Source organism: Perognathus longimembris, chromosome 25 (assembly GCF_023159225.1).
Source record: "Perognathus longimembris pacificus isolate PPM17 chromosome 25, ASM2315922v1, whole genome shotgun sequence".
In the NCBI taxonomy this organism is placed as follows: Eukaryota; Metazoa; Chordata; class Mammalia; order Rodentia; family Heteromyidae; genus Perognathus; species Perognathus longimembris.
In genome coordinates, this window is record NC_063185.1 from 15103786 (window position 1) to 15117352 (window position 13567).

Sequence of the window (13567 nt, forward strand, 5' to 3'; positions counted from 1 at the left end):
GCGTCATGACGCCGGACGTGCGTCAGGCGCCGCGCCCGAGCCGTCTACGTCCCAGCGCGATGACGTCGTCAAGTGCCGCGTAGTTGTCGCTGAAAGGGCGCTGGGGCCAACTTCGCTTCCCCTACGGAAGGTAAAGGAAAGGAAAAAGGTCAATGGGGGCGTATGTAGGTGGTGGAATTATAATTACTCTTATCCCCCACAGTCATTTGTTATTTTAACAAATATTTAGTTCGTCTATCTCCATATTTCGGGTACAACAATGAATGGACCCCCAGTGTATGCGGTTTACTTTCTTGTGAGGGAGAGTATCATGTAAAGCATACATTATATAAGATGATAAGCATATCTTTCATATGGTCATATGCATATAATTAATAGTTATATAGTTATTTATCGTTACATGGAGTTATTAGTTATTTATATTTAGCTCTATATAACTATAAAATACACATCTATATGTATATGTACATGTATATATGTGTGTAGATGTGTGTGTGTGTGTGTGTGTGTGTGTTTGTGAGGGGAAGGTGATCCTGAGGAACAACTTCCCGACTTTCTAAAATACACTTCTGTTGCCTTATAAATTTTGTAAGCTAAAACCCTAAAATTTAGAAACCTCCAAGATTACTTAGGTCCCTGACACAGTGCTTTGGTCTGTATGATCTGTGAATGTTTGCTTCATAAACAGCCATATACTTCCCACTCATCAAGTTCCAGGAAATCAGTGGAGCACAAAGCCCGTGTTTACTGTGTCCACAGCACTGTGTGATTTCCGCAGAAGAGTGCTGCTGTCCCCAAAGACAACTAAGCTGCCTCCACAGGGAAGGGCCTGTGTTCCCAATCAGGTTTCCCCACACCATTTATCTGGCCTCAAGACAGCATAGGAACACATGAACTCTTGTTAGGAAAACTAAGAAGTCATTCATCTCATTTTCAGAACTCTCCCACAAGCCCATGGAGAGAATGGTGCCCTTACTGCAACTCTGCGTTAATCAAGGCACACAGTCTTGCCAAGTGCCCCAGAGTTTGTCTTCTGTGAGTAGACAGAAAACACCATTCATTTTCAGGAATAAGCCTCTTTAGCTCTAGCTTCTTGACGATTGTTTCCAACTTAAAGAAGACTTTTATAAATTTAAAACATTGAAGTCTTCTTCCTTGATACTTTGCCCATTTGTCCTCGTAACAAATTTGCCTCAATTCTTTTAACTAATATCCCAGCACACCGCATACAGTATGTATTATGTGAAATGTTTTCTCATATTCAGAGAGTGCTTATAGACATTCAAAGTATTTAATACTGCACCTGGCACCTAACTGAATGTACCCAGTAACAACTATGCCAAAATTTTTTACATTCTTTTAGAAACAGCTGCATGTCCTTATAAGCCTGATGACATTATGACAAATACTAAGAGATACAGTTTCTGGACAGTTAAATACTAAAAATCTGGTAAATTTTTCTTCTTTGGGAAGTGCTACAGTTTGAACTCAGGGCCTTGAGCTTACTACACAGGCTATCACTTGAGCCATGCACCCAGCCCTTTTTGCTTTGTTGACTTTTTTTGTTTTTGGTTTTTTGCCAGTCCCGGGCCTTGAACTCAGGGCCTAAGCACTGTCCCTGGCTTCTTTATGCTCTAGGCTAGCCCTCTACCACTTGAGCCACAGCGCCACTTCTGGCTGTTTTCTATACATGTGGTGCTGGGGAATCGAACCCAGGGCTTCATGTATGAGGCGAGCACTCTTGCTACTAGGCCATATTCCCAGCCCCTGCTTTGTTCACTTTTGAGATAGGGTCTCATATGTTATTCCTGAGCCAGCCTGGACTTCAATCCTATTTATGCTCTCCAAATAACTGGAATGAGAAGCCACCACACCCAGCATATTGGGGTCTGCTTTTGTCTAGGCTAGCCTTGTTTCTCAGACTCCTTATCTCAGCCTACCAAATAGCTAGGATTACAGGCCTGAGCCACTTGACCACTTTTGAAATATCATTTTTTTTTTTTTGGCCGTGGAGCTTCAACTCTGGGCCTGTGTGCTGTCCCTATGCTCTTCAGGTTAAGGCTAATGCTCCACCACCTGAGCCATAATGCCACTTCTTGAAGGGGCCTTTTTTTTGTTTTTTGTTTTGTTTTGCCAGTCCTGGGGCTTGGATTCAGGGCCTGAGCACTGTCCCCTGGCTTCTTTTTGCTCAAGGCTAACACTCTACCTCTTGAGCCACAGCACCACTCTGGCTTTTTCTGCTTATGTGGTGCTGAGGAATCGAACCCAGGGCTTTGTGCATGCTAGGCAAGCAGTCTACCACTAAGCCACATTCCCAGCCCTGGAGTATCACTTTTAAACATCAAAAAAATATGCCTAAAAGCACAAATGGAGTTATTTGTTGAGGTTGGACAATGTACAGGGAGAATTCACTGGCATTATGAATGAGATTCCACAATCAAGTTTTTTTTTTAATTAGGGAGTCAGACTCAGGATAATAGCTCCTACGTTATTTCTAAATGAGACGATTGGATGTTGATAGGCTTACACACACACACACACATTCACTTGAAGACATAACTTTGAGTACTGACACGTAAAAAGTGAGGAGGGGGGTGATCTTTCTGGAAGAGATTTGAAGTATAAGAAGAATTAGACAGGAGGGAGTTTTTCTGTTCCTGGTACCGGAGATAGAGATCACGTGGTAATGAATTCTGTTTGAGAATTCTAAGCCCAGAGAATGGCCCCCAGCTGTTGACAAGGAAATAAGGACTTTTGCTGCCGTGTGGAGGATATGCTGATGAGAATAAGGCTTGGTTGACAACCCAATTTCAAGCATTATGAGAACCTGAGCTGAGCCCACATACCTGCCTGGGCTTCTGACCTGCAAAAGACAGAGAAAGTGAAGGTTTTATGATTTGTTTTGGAATCGGCTATGTGGCCCAGATTGGCCTCAAAAATCATGATCCTGTCAGGCACTGGTGGCTCACACCTGTAACCCTAGCTACTCAGGAGGCTGAGATCTGAGGATCACTGGTTCAAAGCCAGCCCAGGCAGGAAAGTCTATGAGACTCTCATCTCCACTGAGCCACCAGAAAACCAGAAGTGGTGCTGTGGCTCAAAGTGGTAGAGCATTAGCCTTGAGCATCCAGAACAGCATCCAGCCCTGATTTCAAGACCCACAACCAACAACAACAAAAATCACAATCCTAATCAGGTGTATATCCTAGCCATGAATGTCACTTCAAAGTCATGATAATCTATTGTATAACAAGAGAAAACTAATAAGGGAACAAAAAATAAATCAAAACCAATGCTCTGTTCATTTCTATTTTTATTAATAATGACAACAGGAGGGTGAGGTTTCAATATTTTATTCAAGTTTTATTTTAAGTGATGTTAATTACAGCATTTGGAGGGGGAGGTCCTAATTCCACACAAAATGGAAGACTAAAATGTACCCATTGAACTGCTAAAAAAATAGAGTGGTGAGAATACAACAGAAGTCCAATTTAGATTTTTAGTGTTGTCACCATGTGATCACAATCACACAGGCTCTTTCCAGCATGTATCTGGAGTTCCTGGAAGCGATTTCAAACTCCGTGCAAGAGCGAAAAAAAAAAAAAAATCACAACACAAAAAGGAATTGTGTCCTGAATTATTGGCTTCATCACACCCACCCTCTCCACCCAAAAATGGCACGAAAAGAAACAGCTAACACACCCTGCTGACTACTTTTGGTTGTAAAAGAGGTTGGATGATGGGCTAGGGTGGAAAGTGGGGTATGAAGATCTGTCTAAAAAAGTCCCTTTCAGATGAGTCTGTCACACACCATCGAGCAATGACAACCTCTCATCAATAAGAGTTAAGGAAAACAAGGTTCAAATCTCAGGAAGTCACAATTTCATTCGCTGACTCAATACAGATTAACAAAGGGCCTACACTTCATTATTAGCTTCCACTTGCAGCAACTCCTTTATTTAAAAACAAAGAAACCTGGCATCTCTAGAGGGGGCCACTAAGATCTCCCCTATTCTACAGCTGAAAGGATCTTTTTTGGAATCAGGTTTCTTCTGTAACACCTTAAAGCTGAATCATCTTTAAACCTGAAGATCTAACATGATATTTAGCATTCTTGCATCCCAAACAGACAACATTAAAAGGTACACTAAATTCTGAAGGTAGCTATGCTGCTTAAAATTAATGATTGTACAGTATTCATTTATGCTTGAAATTCCAGTCCTAGACCAAGCTTGTGGCCACCAGCGTTGACATTTTTGCCATCCAGCAGAGCTGACAGCGTCAGTTTGATACCTAAAGGACAGAAACCAGAGAGAATTAAGGGAAAAAAGATGGAGGAAAGAAAAGAGACGTTAATCCCAAATTCAGAACTTGTTCCAGACACGATCAGTCGAAGCCAAACTACTTTTGTGGTGCTCATTATAGGATGCCATCTGACCAGCAGATGTCCTAGAGGGAACTTATATTTGTTAATATTAATGTATGTTAATATTTTAATATGTTAACTTAGGCTTTTTCTTCCTGCTTATTATTTCTATTACTGTTAAAGTTTTATAATAATGCTACAATTCCTTTACCAACATTTAATTAGGAAACTTGGTGTAAATTCCTTTACAATTGTCCTACAAGCAATAGCATAAATCAGCAAGCCACTACCCCCATTTAAAAAACAAAATACAAGACAAAACTGACTTCATATAGGAATAAGACATACCTGGCTTTAGGGTCTGAGTGTACCCTAGTCCAATCAGGCTGGAGTTGTTCACTTTGGCCTAAATAGAAAAAGAGATAAGGCCAAGTGAAAACATGAAGGGTTTCAAAATTCCATCTTGAAAATGACCAAGTGAAAACATGAAGGGTTGTAAACTTCCATCTTAAAAATGAGAAAGAGCTTTTTTAGTCAACCAACTCTAGGCTTCAGAATCATATTACCTTCTATCATGAGCACTTCCTCCATGGGATTCATTAAATTCAATTTGAAAATGTACCAAATGTAAGCATATGTTTTCCTGCTCAAATTGTTGTGGACTCTGACACTGGAACAAAGCAAGGGAGAACGAAAGCTCTTGGCAGGCAGTGTCCCTCCTGACTATTCCATTTTGTTTGTCACATCCAGGCAAACAGGTCCTTCCTGCCCTGTTTTTATGTGCCTCACGCTAAGGAGAGAAGTTCAGTTTCCACTTCAGGAGAACCCAGCTGTTTGCAGATTATATAAGCCAGCAGGAACTATTCGGCAACAAGAGACTTCCTCATTCCATCCAGAGCAGGGTGCAGCCCCCAGTGGGCACTGACAACAGAAATTAGCCCAGCAGGAATCACTGCAAAACCCACAATTCAAGCAAGGCCCATGAGAAATCCTATAGGACAGATAAGATGACAGCTGATCACTGATTTCTTTTTTTGCCAGTCCTGGGGCTTGGACTCAGGGCCTGAGCACTGTCCCTGGCTTCTTTTTGCTCAAGGCTAGCACTCTGCCACTTGAGTCACAGCGCCACTTCTGGCCGTTTTCTGTATATGTGGTGCTGGGGAATTGAACCCAGGGCTTCATGTATACAAGGCAAGCACTCTACCACTAAGCCATATTCCCAGCCCGATCACTGATTTCTTTATCTTTTGTTTTTCAGACAGAATCTCATACTGTAGCCTAGGCTGCCCTTAAACTCAATCTTTGTGCCTCAGTTTCCCAAGTGCTAGGATTATAGACATACACTACTACACTGTTCTAAGGACTGATTTCTTTTTCTTCTTGTGCCAGAACTGGAGCTTAAACTCAGGACCTTGCGCTCTCACCTGGCTTTTTCACACAAATCTGGTACTCCTATCATTTGCACCACAGCTCCACCTCTGGCTTTTTGTTGGTTAATGGGAGATAAGAGTCATGGATTGGGGCTGGGGATATGGCCTAGTGGCAAGAGAGCTTGCCTCATATACATGAGGCCCTGGGTTTGATTCCCCAGCACCACATATAGAGAAAACAGCCAGAAGTGGCGCTGTGGCTCAAGTGGCAGAGTGCTGGCCTTGAGCAAAAAGAAGCCAGGGACAGTGCTCAGGCCCTGAGTCCAAGGCCCAGGACTGGCCAAAAAAAAAAAAAAAAAAGAGTCATGTATTTTTCTGCTGGGGCTGGCTTCGAACCATGATCCTCAGATCTCAGCCCCCTAAGTAACTAGGATTACAGGCATGAGCCAACAACACATGGCTATGACTGATTTTTTGTTTATTTGTTTTGTTTTTGTTGCCAGTCCTGGGGCTTGGACTCAAGGCCTGAGCACTGTCCCTGGCTTCTTTTTGCTCACTCTACCACTTGAGCCACAGTACCACTTCTGGCCATTTTCTACATATATGGTGCTGAGGAATTGAACCCAGGGCTTCAGGTATACAAGGTGAGCACTTTACCACTGGGCCACATTCCCAGCCTCATGACTGATTTTTCGGAACGAAGGAAAGAGTCATGGGGCTTGAACTCAGGGCCTGGATGCTGCTCTTTTGCTCAAGGCTAGCTCTCTAGCTCTTTAAGCCACAGCTCTACTACTGAAAACTAAACTCAGCATTCAGAACTCTAGGTTTCAGGGCTCCCTCTGTTACAGTTTGGATCACAGAAAAGGGACTGGTTAGGGGGCTGGGGATATAGCCTAGTGGCAAGAGTGCCTGCCTCGGATACACGAGGCCCTAGGTTCGATTCCCCAGCACCACATATGCAGAAAACGGCCAGAAGCGGCGCTGTGGCTCAAGTGGCAGAGTGCTAGCCTTGAGCGGGAAGAAGCCAGGGACAGTGCTCAGGCCCTGAGTCCAAGGCCCAGGACTGGCCAAAAAAAAAAAAAAAAGAAAAGGGACTGGTTAGGAAGAAGCTCAATAGCAAAGCAGTGTGGTCCAATCTAGGCTCTAGCATTGACCAACTCTGTGCCTTTGGGCAGGTCACTCAGTCAACCTCCATGAGCTTCTAGTTTCTCATATGTAAGAAGAGAAGTTTAAAAAGAAAAAGAATATGCCAAGCACTGGTAGCTCATACCTATAATCCTAGCTATTCAGGAAGCTGAGATCTGAGGACTGTGATTCAAAGCCCATCTAAGCAGATGATTCTCAGAAGCTCTTATGTCCAGTTAACCAGCAAAAAGCCAGAAGTAGAGCTATGGCTCAAGTGGTACAGAATAACAGCCTTGAGCAAATAAACTAAGTGAAGCCCGGTGCTGGTGGCTCATACCTATAATCCTAACTGCTCAAAGAAGCTGAGATTCACGAATCGCAGTTCAAAGCCATCCTGAACAGGAAAGTCCATGAAGACTCTTATCTCCAATTAACTACCACAAAGCCGGAAATGGCACTGTGGCTCAAAGTGGTAGAACACTAGCTTTGATCACAAAAGTTTAGGCACGTGCCTAGGCCCTGAGTTCAAGCCCCAGGACTGGCAAAAAATAAAAATAGGGCCAGGAATTTGGCCTCTTGGTAGAGTGCTTGCCTAGCATGCACAAAGCCCCAGGTTAGATTCCTTGGTACCACACACAGGAAAAACAAGAAGTGGCACTGTGGCTCAAGTGATAGAGTGTCAGCCTTGAGCAAAAAGAGATTAAACACAGTGCCCAGGCCCTAAGTTCAAAACCCAGGACTGGCAAAAATAAATAAATAAAGTTAGAAAGAAAAGTAACAAAGGACCTCTTCCAAATGGGATCAAATACAATAACCCACATATAAACGGCTCCTCACAATGCCTACATCCAAAGTAAGTACAATTACTATAAACATCAAGTCTTGTTTGGAACTCTTCACAGTGAGAAAAATCTCTGAGCAGAAGCACTGAACTCTAGCAATCCTGTGAGATGCATGTACCAATAGACACCCACCGAGAAGCAGGCATCAGGGTCGATTTGATACTTGGCTGCTATTCCAAAGCGAGTGTTACTATTCCCTGCTGTCCAGGCAAGATTGACAGCAGTCTCCAACTTCTTGTTCACCTTCTGGTAAATGGAGCCACCAAACTCTGTCCCATCGTTCCTGAAAAATAAGACACAGAACAGTTGACTATCCAGCTACCCAGGGAAGTTGGACAGAGACCAGGCAGAGTCTGAATAAGTCAACCAGATGGCAGAGATACCAGAAATAAAATAAGCCTAACCCTTGACACTGAGATCACCAAAAGCTTGCCAAATTGCACAAAACAGGAAGCTTGATGAAAATGAGACAAAGCAGAGTTGCAAAGGGTAATCATGGCTTGCTTGAGCATCGCTGAAAACAAAAAATACACTCACACTGCACAGGACCTTAAGTTTTCTTTCCAATGCTCTAGTAAACAGAAGCAGCAAGCTGGTGCTGGTGCTCACACCTGTAATACTAGCTATGCCTAAAATCCTAGCTGAGATCAGAGGATCACAGTTCAAAGCTAGCCAGGCAGAAATGTCAGTTAGACTCTTTATTTCCAATTAACCACCAAAATAAATAAATAAAAATAAAAATTTTAAAAGCTAGAAATAGAACTGTGCCTGCCACCTTGAAAGAAAAAGCTCAAGGAGAATATCCAAACCCTGAGTTCAAGTCCCACAACCAGAACAGCAACAAAAACCCAAACTTAAAGGTCATAATCTTTTGAAACCAGGAATACAACATTGCTTTCCAGAATCTGGATGCTGTCTATGAGAGTTTTTACTCAAGGCTAGCATTCTACTACTTGAGTCAGCTTTTAAAACCATTACTCAGGCTGGTGGCTCACACCTGTAATCTAGATACTCAGGAGGCTGAGATCTGAGAATCCAGGTTCAAAGCCAGCCTGGGCAAGAAAGCCCATGAGACTCCCCAGTTAACCTGCAGAAAACCAGAAGTGGAGCTGTGCCTCAAAGTGGCAGAGAATTAGCCTTGAGCAAAAAAAAAGCTCAGGAATAGTGCCCAGGCCCTGACCAACAAAAATTAAATTAAATAAATAAATAAAACCATTAGGGGGCTGGGAATATGGCTAGGGGCAAGAGTGCTTGCCTCATATACATGAAGCACTGGGTTGATTCCCTAGCACCACATATATAGAAAACGGCCAGAAGTGGCGCTGTGGCTCAAGTGGTACAGTACTAGCCTTGAGCAAAGAGAAGCCAGGGACAGTGCTCAGGCCCTGAGTCCAAGGCCCAGGACTGACAAAAAAAAAAAAAATTACCTGAAGAAGGTCCCTGATCAAGCCACATTACACACACACACACACACACACACACACACACACACACACACACACACGCTTTGTGGCCTTGTACCCACAGAAGCCTGATCACTCTCCCCCAACTTCTGCCCACCACCTCACTGTCTGTCCTTTGTACAGTGCATGGTTTCTCTCACATGTGGCAGTTAGATCTAAAATACCTACATGATAACATACAGAATTATATGCACAGATGCACAAACAGATTTACTAAAGGATGGTATATTTAGGGGATGAGTCTGATAGTGTAACTCCTCTGAACAATGAACTAATTGTTTAACAAAATGAATAGCAGGAAGCTGAAACGTGTTCTGGGTGGGGTGGGATACACAAATGAAGGGATGAAGGGAAGCAAATGTAGTCATTATATTCAGTGTACATTATGTAAAACTTGAATTGTAACTTGAGAATATGGATGGGATGGAGGAAGATCAGGAAGAACCATGGAAGGGTGATATTGATGCAGTGTACTCATAGTTTGAATTGTGGAATTGAAACAACTAATAAAAAAAATTTAACTGTTACTAATGAGAATAATAGTTTACAAACTAACACCTTACTGGGCTAAGTTTAAGTCACTTATTTAGTGACCTCTAGTGGAGAGTTGAGCCCATGATTGCCACAGGTTAATTTCCTCAAGAAACAAAAACCAGATTTTTTTTTTTTGTACCATTCCTGGAGCTTGAACTCAGGGCCTTGGCACTGTCCCTGAGATTTTTTCACTCAAGGCTAGTGCTTTTCCACTTGAGCCATAGTTCTGCTTCTGACATTTTTGTAGTTAATTGATGTTAAGAGACTCACAAGACTATCCTGCCTGAGCAGGCTTTGAACTGCAATCCACAGATCTCAGCCTCCTGAATAGCTAGGATTACAGGCATGTGTGACAGGAGCCTGGCCTTTTTTTTTTCCTTGCCAGTCCGGGGCTTGAACTCAGGGCCTGAGCACTGTCCTTGGCTTCTTTTTGCTCAAGGCTAGCACTCTACCATTTGAGCCACAGTGCCACTTCCAGCATTTTCTGTGTATGTGGTGCTGAGGAATCGAACTCAGAGCTTCATGCAAGCTAGGCAAGCACGCTACCACTAAGCCACATTCCCAGCCCCAAGCCTGGCTATTTTTATACTTGAAATGTTCATTTTCTTCAGCCTAAAAATCATCACTGTTCTTTTTATTAAAGTCTGATGACAGAGGCTCTCTCCAACCTAACCTTTTTCTCTTCACCATACTGTCTGGCAGTTACTAAGCTGTTAAATGTCCCATGGTGCTGAGAAGACCCTTTGCACTGCACCGATAAGCATCTCGTTTGTCTACCACAAATCTATTTCATCAAGCACAGCATTATGCCAGACAGACAACTATATCTCCCCACCTTCATCTTGCACCCAGAAAACTGCACCCCTCTGAACAGCCACCCCTCTGAATTCACACAAGACGCCTCTGCTGTCACTAACCAGTAGTCCCATGTGTGCACCAGGGCAACACGCATGCTCCCCAGAACAAAAGAACCGAAGACAGACACTATGGGTAGGTAGGTAGGAAAAAACAAAAATGCCCAAAGGCCATTTGCTTCATCCAATGCCAACAAATTCACATTACAATAATTAATCATTGAGTTTAGAATAAATAAAGCTGGGCACCAGTGGCTTATGCTTGTAACCCTAGCCACTCAGGAGGCTGATATCTGAGGATCGTGGTGCAAAGCCAGTCCACACAGGAAAGTCTATGAGACTCTTATCTTCAATTAACCACCAAAAAATCAAGAGTGGAATTGTGAATCAAGTGGTAGAGTGCCAGCCTTGAGCAAAAAAGCTAAGGGAATGAATAGTGCTGAGGTCCCGAATTCAAGCCTTAGTACTGGCACACATAATAATGATCATGATAATGATAGTGAAAAATGGCTCACCTCTCACACACACTCAAACCCCACACACAGCCACTTACACATTAGTGTGAAGCTGGAATTCATCCGTCTTGTAGCCAACTGCAAAGTTGCTCTGGGTCACTCGGGACTTTGCAGTCTCAAAATTCATCTGGTAGCCCGCCAGCCATCCCTCATAACCCAGCACCAGAGCACCCCGGATCGAAGGCCCAGCGATGTCAAAGTCCACGTCGCAGCCCAGGTTGATGTGCTCACGTTTGTACCCTGTCTTGATTTTAGCATTTTTTTTCCTGAAAAAAAAAAAAAAAGAAAGTATATTAGAATCAGGAGCAAATTCACCTTTATATGACCAGTTATACCAAGAAATTTGAATTTGTTGGTGTGGGATCCCAGTTTGAATGGGGGAATGGGGGGGGTGGACAGGGCAGGGCCTAGCTCTCCCAAGTAGTTAGGATGCGGTCTCTGTTGACCAAAGTGATCTAGCCTGAAGGAAGCCACCATAACAATGTGGAGGCATAGGCAGAGAGGCCTGGAAAATAAGAGCTAAGTAAATTCCCCTTTACCTAGCTACTTGAGAGGCTGAGACCTGAAGATTGTAGTTCAAAGACAACCTGGGCAGGAAAGCTCATGAGACTCTTCTCTCCAATCAAGCAGAGGTACAATTTAAGTGGCAGAGCACCAGCCTTGAGCTTGGAAACAGCCAAGGAAGAGCACAGAGGCCCTGAGTTCCAGCCCCATTACTGCCACAAACAAACATAAAATAAAGGAATCAAACACTTCATTCTATCCTATACTAACTGTACCTCGAGATAACTAAACAGTTGGTACAAATTTTCTCTTTATTGGAATATTACATCAATAAAAGAAGAAATTACAAAAAGGTAATCACCATTTTGTAATGAATAGCCTCATGTGTACAACCCAACCAGAAGTGTACAGCCCTACCTTAGTCCCTGATCCCTGTAAGAGAACCCAAAGGATTCTCTTCACAGAAAATATGGGAGGTGGAGAAACACATTAAATAATGCCACAGAGATACAAACAGTAAAACCCAGTCTATACCTAAGTCTATACAGGTCAGTGATCTTATATCAACAAATAAGTGACAAGGGGGGAAAAGAGAGAAAAAAGGAGTAGGATAAATCAACTTTCCTGATTTTATATAATTTTTGATTCTATAAAACTCATGAAAGCAAGAACATGTATTTGAACAGAGTAAAAATATGACAATATTAAGGAATTATTATTAGTTTGATTTTCTTTGATACAAGGTCTCACTAGCCTAGATTGGCCTGAGCTCAGGATTCTCTTGTCTCAGCTCCCTGAGTGCTGGGATTACACCACCACACCTGGAGATGGTTATTTTTAATATAATAATGAAGAGGAATCTTATCATAAGATAGGTATATAACAAAAGCTGGGTACTGGTGGCTCATTCTTAGAATACTAGCTACTCAGGAGGCTGAGAGCTGGGGAATCACAGTTTAAAGTCAACCCAGGCAAGAAAGTCCAGGAGACATTTATCTGCAATTAGCCAACAAAAAGCCAGAAGTGGAGCTAGGCTCATGTAGTAGAACACCAACCTTGAGTTTAAAAAAAAAAAAGCTCAAGGACAGTACCCAGGTCCTGAGTTCAAGCCCCAGGACCAGCAAAAAAGGAAAAAAATAAACAACCACAAAATGTAATCATGTGCTGCTGAGGAGGGACCAAAAAGATGAGGGAAGGGAAAAAGAGAAGGTAATAGGGAGTTAATATGATCAAAATGTATTTATGTGTCATAGGAATTTTATATACATATATGTATATGATACAAATATGCTGTGTATTATATAGTATATAATAGAATGTAATGTGTTACATAGAACATAATATGTATTATATATTATATGAGAACATAATACATAAGAACATAATATGTATTATATATTATATGAAATATACATATACTATAATATAATAGCAAATGAAATCCACTAAAAACTGTTAAAAGGGGAAAAAGGAGATTAAGAAATAGTAATATAAGCCAGGTGCTGGTGGCTCACTCCTGAGGGTCGAAGTTCAAAGCCAGTCCAGGCAGTGACTCCAGTGAGTCCATGAGATCTCCAATGAACCACCAGAAAACAGGAAGTGGCACTGTGGCTCGGTGTGATAGAACACTAGCCTTGAACAGAAGAGCTCAGGGTCAGCACCCAGACCCTGAGTTCGAGCCGCATGACTAACCAAGAAGGAAGGAAGGAAGGAAGGAAGGAAGGAAGGAAGGAAGGAAGGAAGGAAGGAAGGAAGGAAGGAGAAATATAGATGGGGGAAATTTGGTCAAAGTACAGCATATACATACATGCAAGTGTCACAACAAAACCCTTTTGTATGCTAATACATGTATGTATGTATGTATGTAGATAGATAGAATTTATTTCTCTTAAAAGAAAAATTCCAAATTTTATCTTTGCCTGCTCTTTGGCGGAAGAAGACTGAATTAGGTACCAAACTGGATATGGAGACTGATAGAGCTGGTAAGAAAAAAG

General features: G+C 42.4%; 1 protein-coding gene across 2 annotated transcripts in view; it reads right to left on the minus strand.

Annotated features, from left to right (window-relative positions):
• Positions 1–3337: 3337 nt before the first annotated feature.
• Vdac1 (voltage dependent anion channel 1) overlaps positions 3338–13567 on the minus strand; it is a 30465-nt gene continuing 20235 nt past the window's right edge. For both annotated transcript variants that reach the window (XM_048334047.1, XM_048334046.1), the window contains exons 6-9: positions 11108–11335; positions 7836–7986; positions 4715–4772; positions 3338–4293 (exon numbers count right to left, since the gene is read on the minus strand). In XM_048334047.1, the coding sequence (XP_048190004.1) occupies positions 4202–4293; positions 4715–4772; positions 7836–7986; positions 11108–11335 (529 nt within the window). In that variant the 3' untranslated portion in view covers positions 3338–4201. The remainder of the gene's footprint in view (positions 4294–4714; positions 4773–7835; positions 7987–11107; positions 11336–13567) is intronic.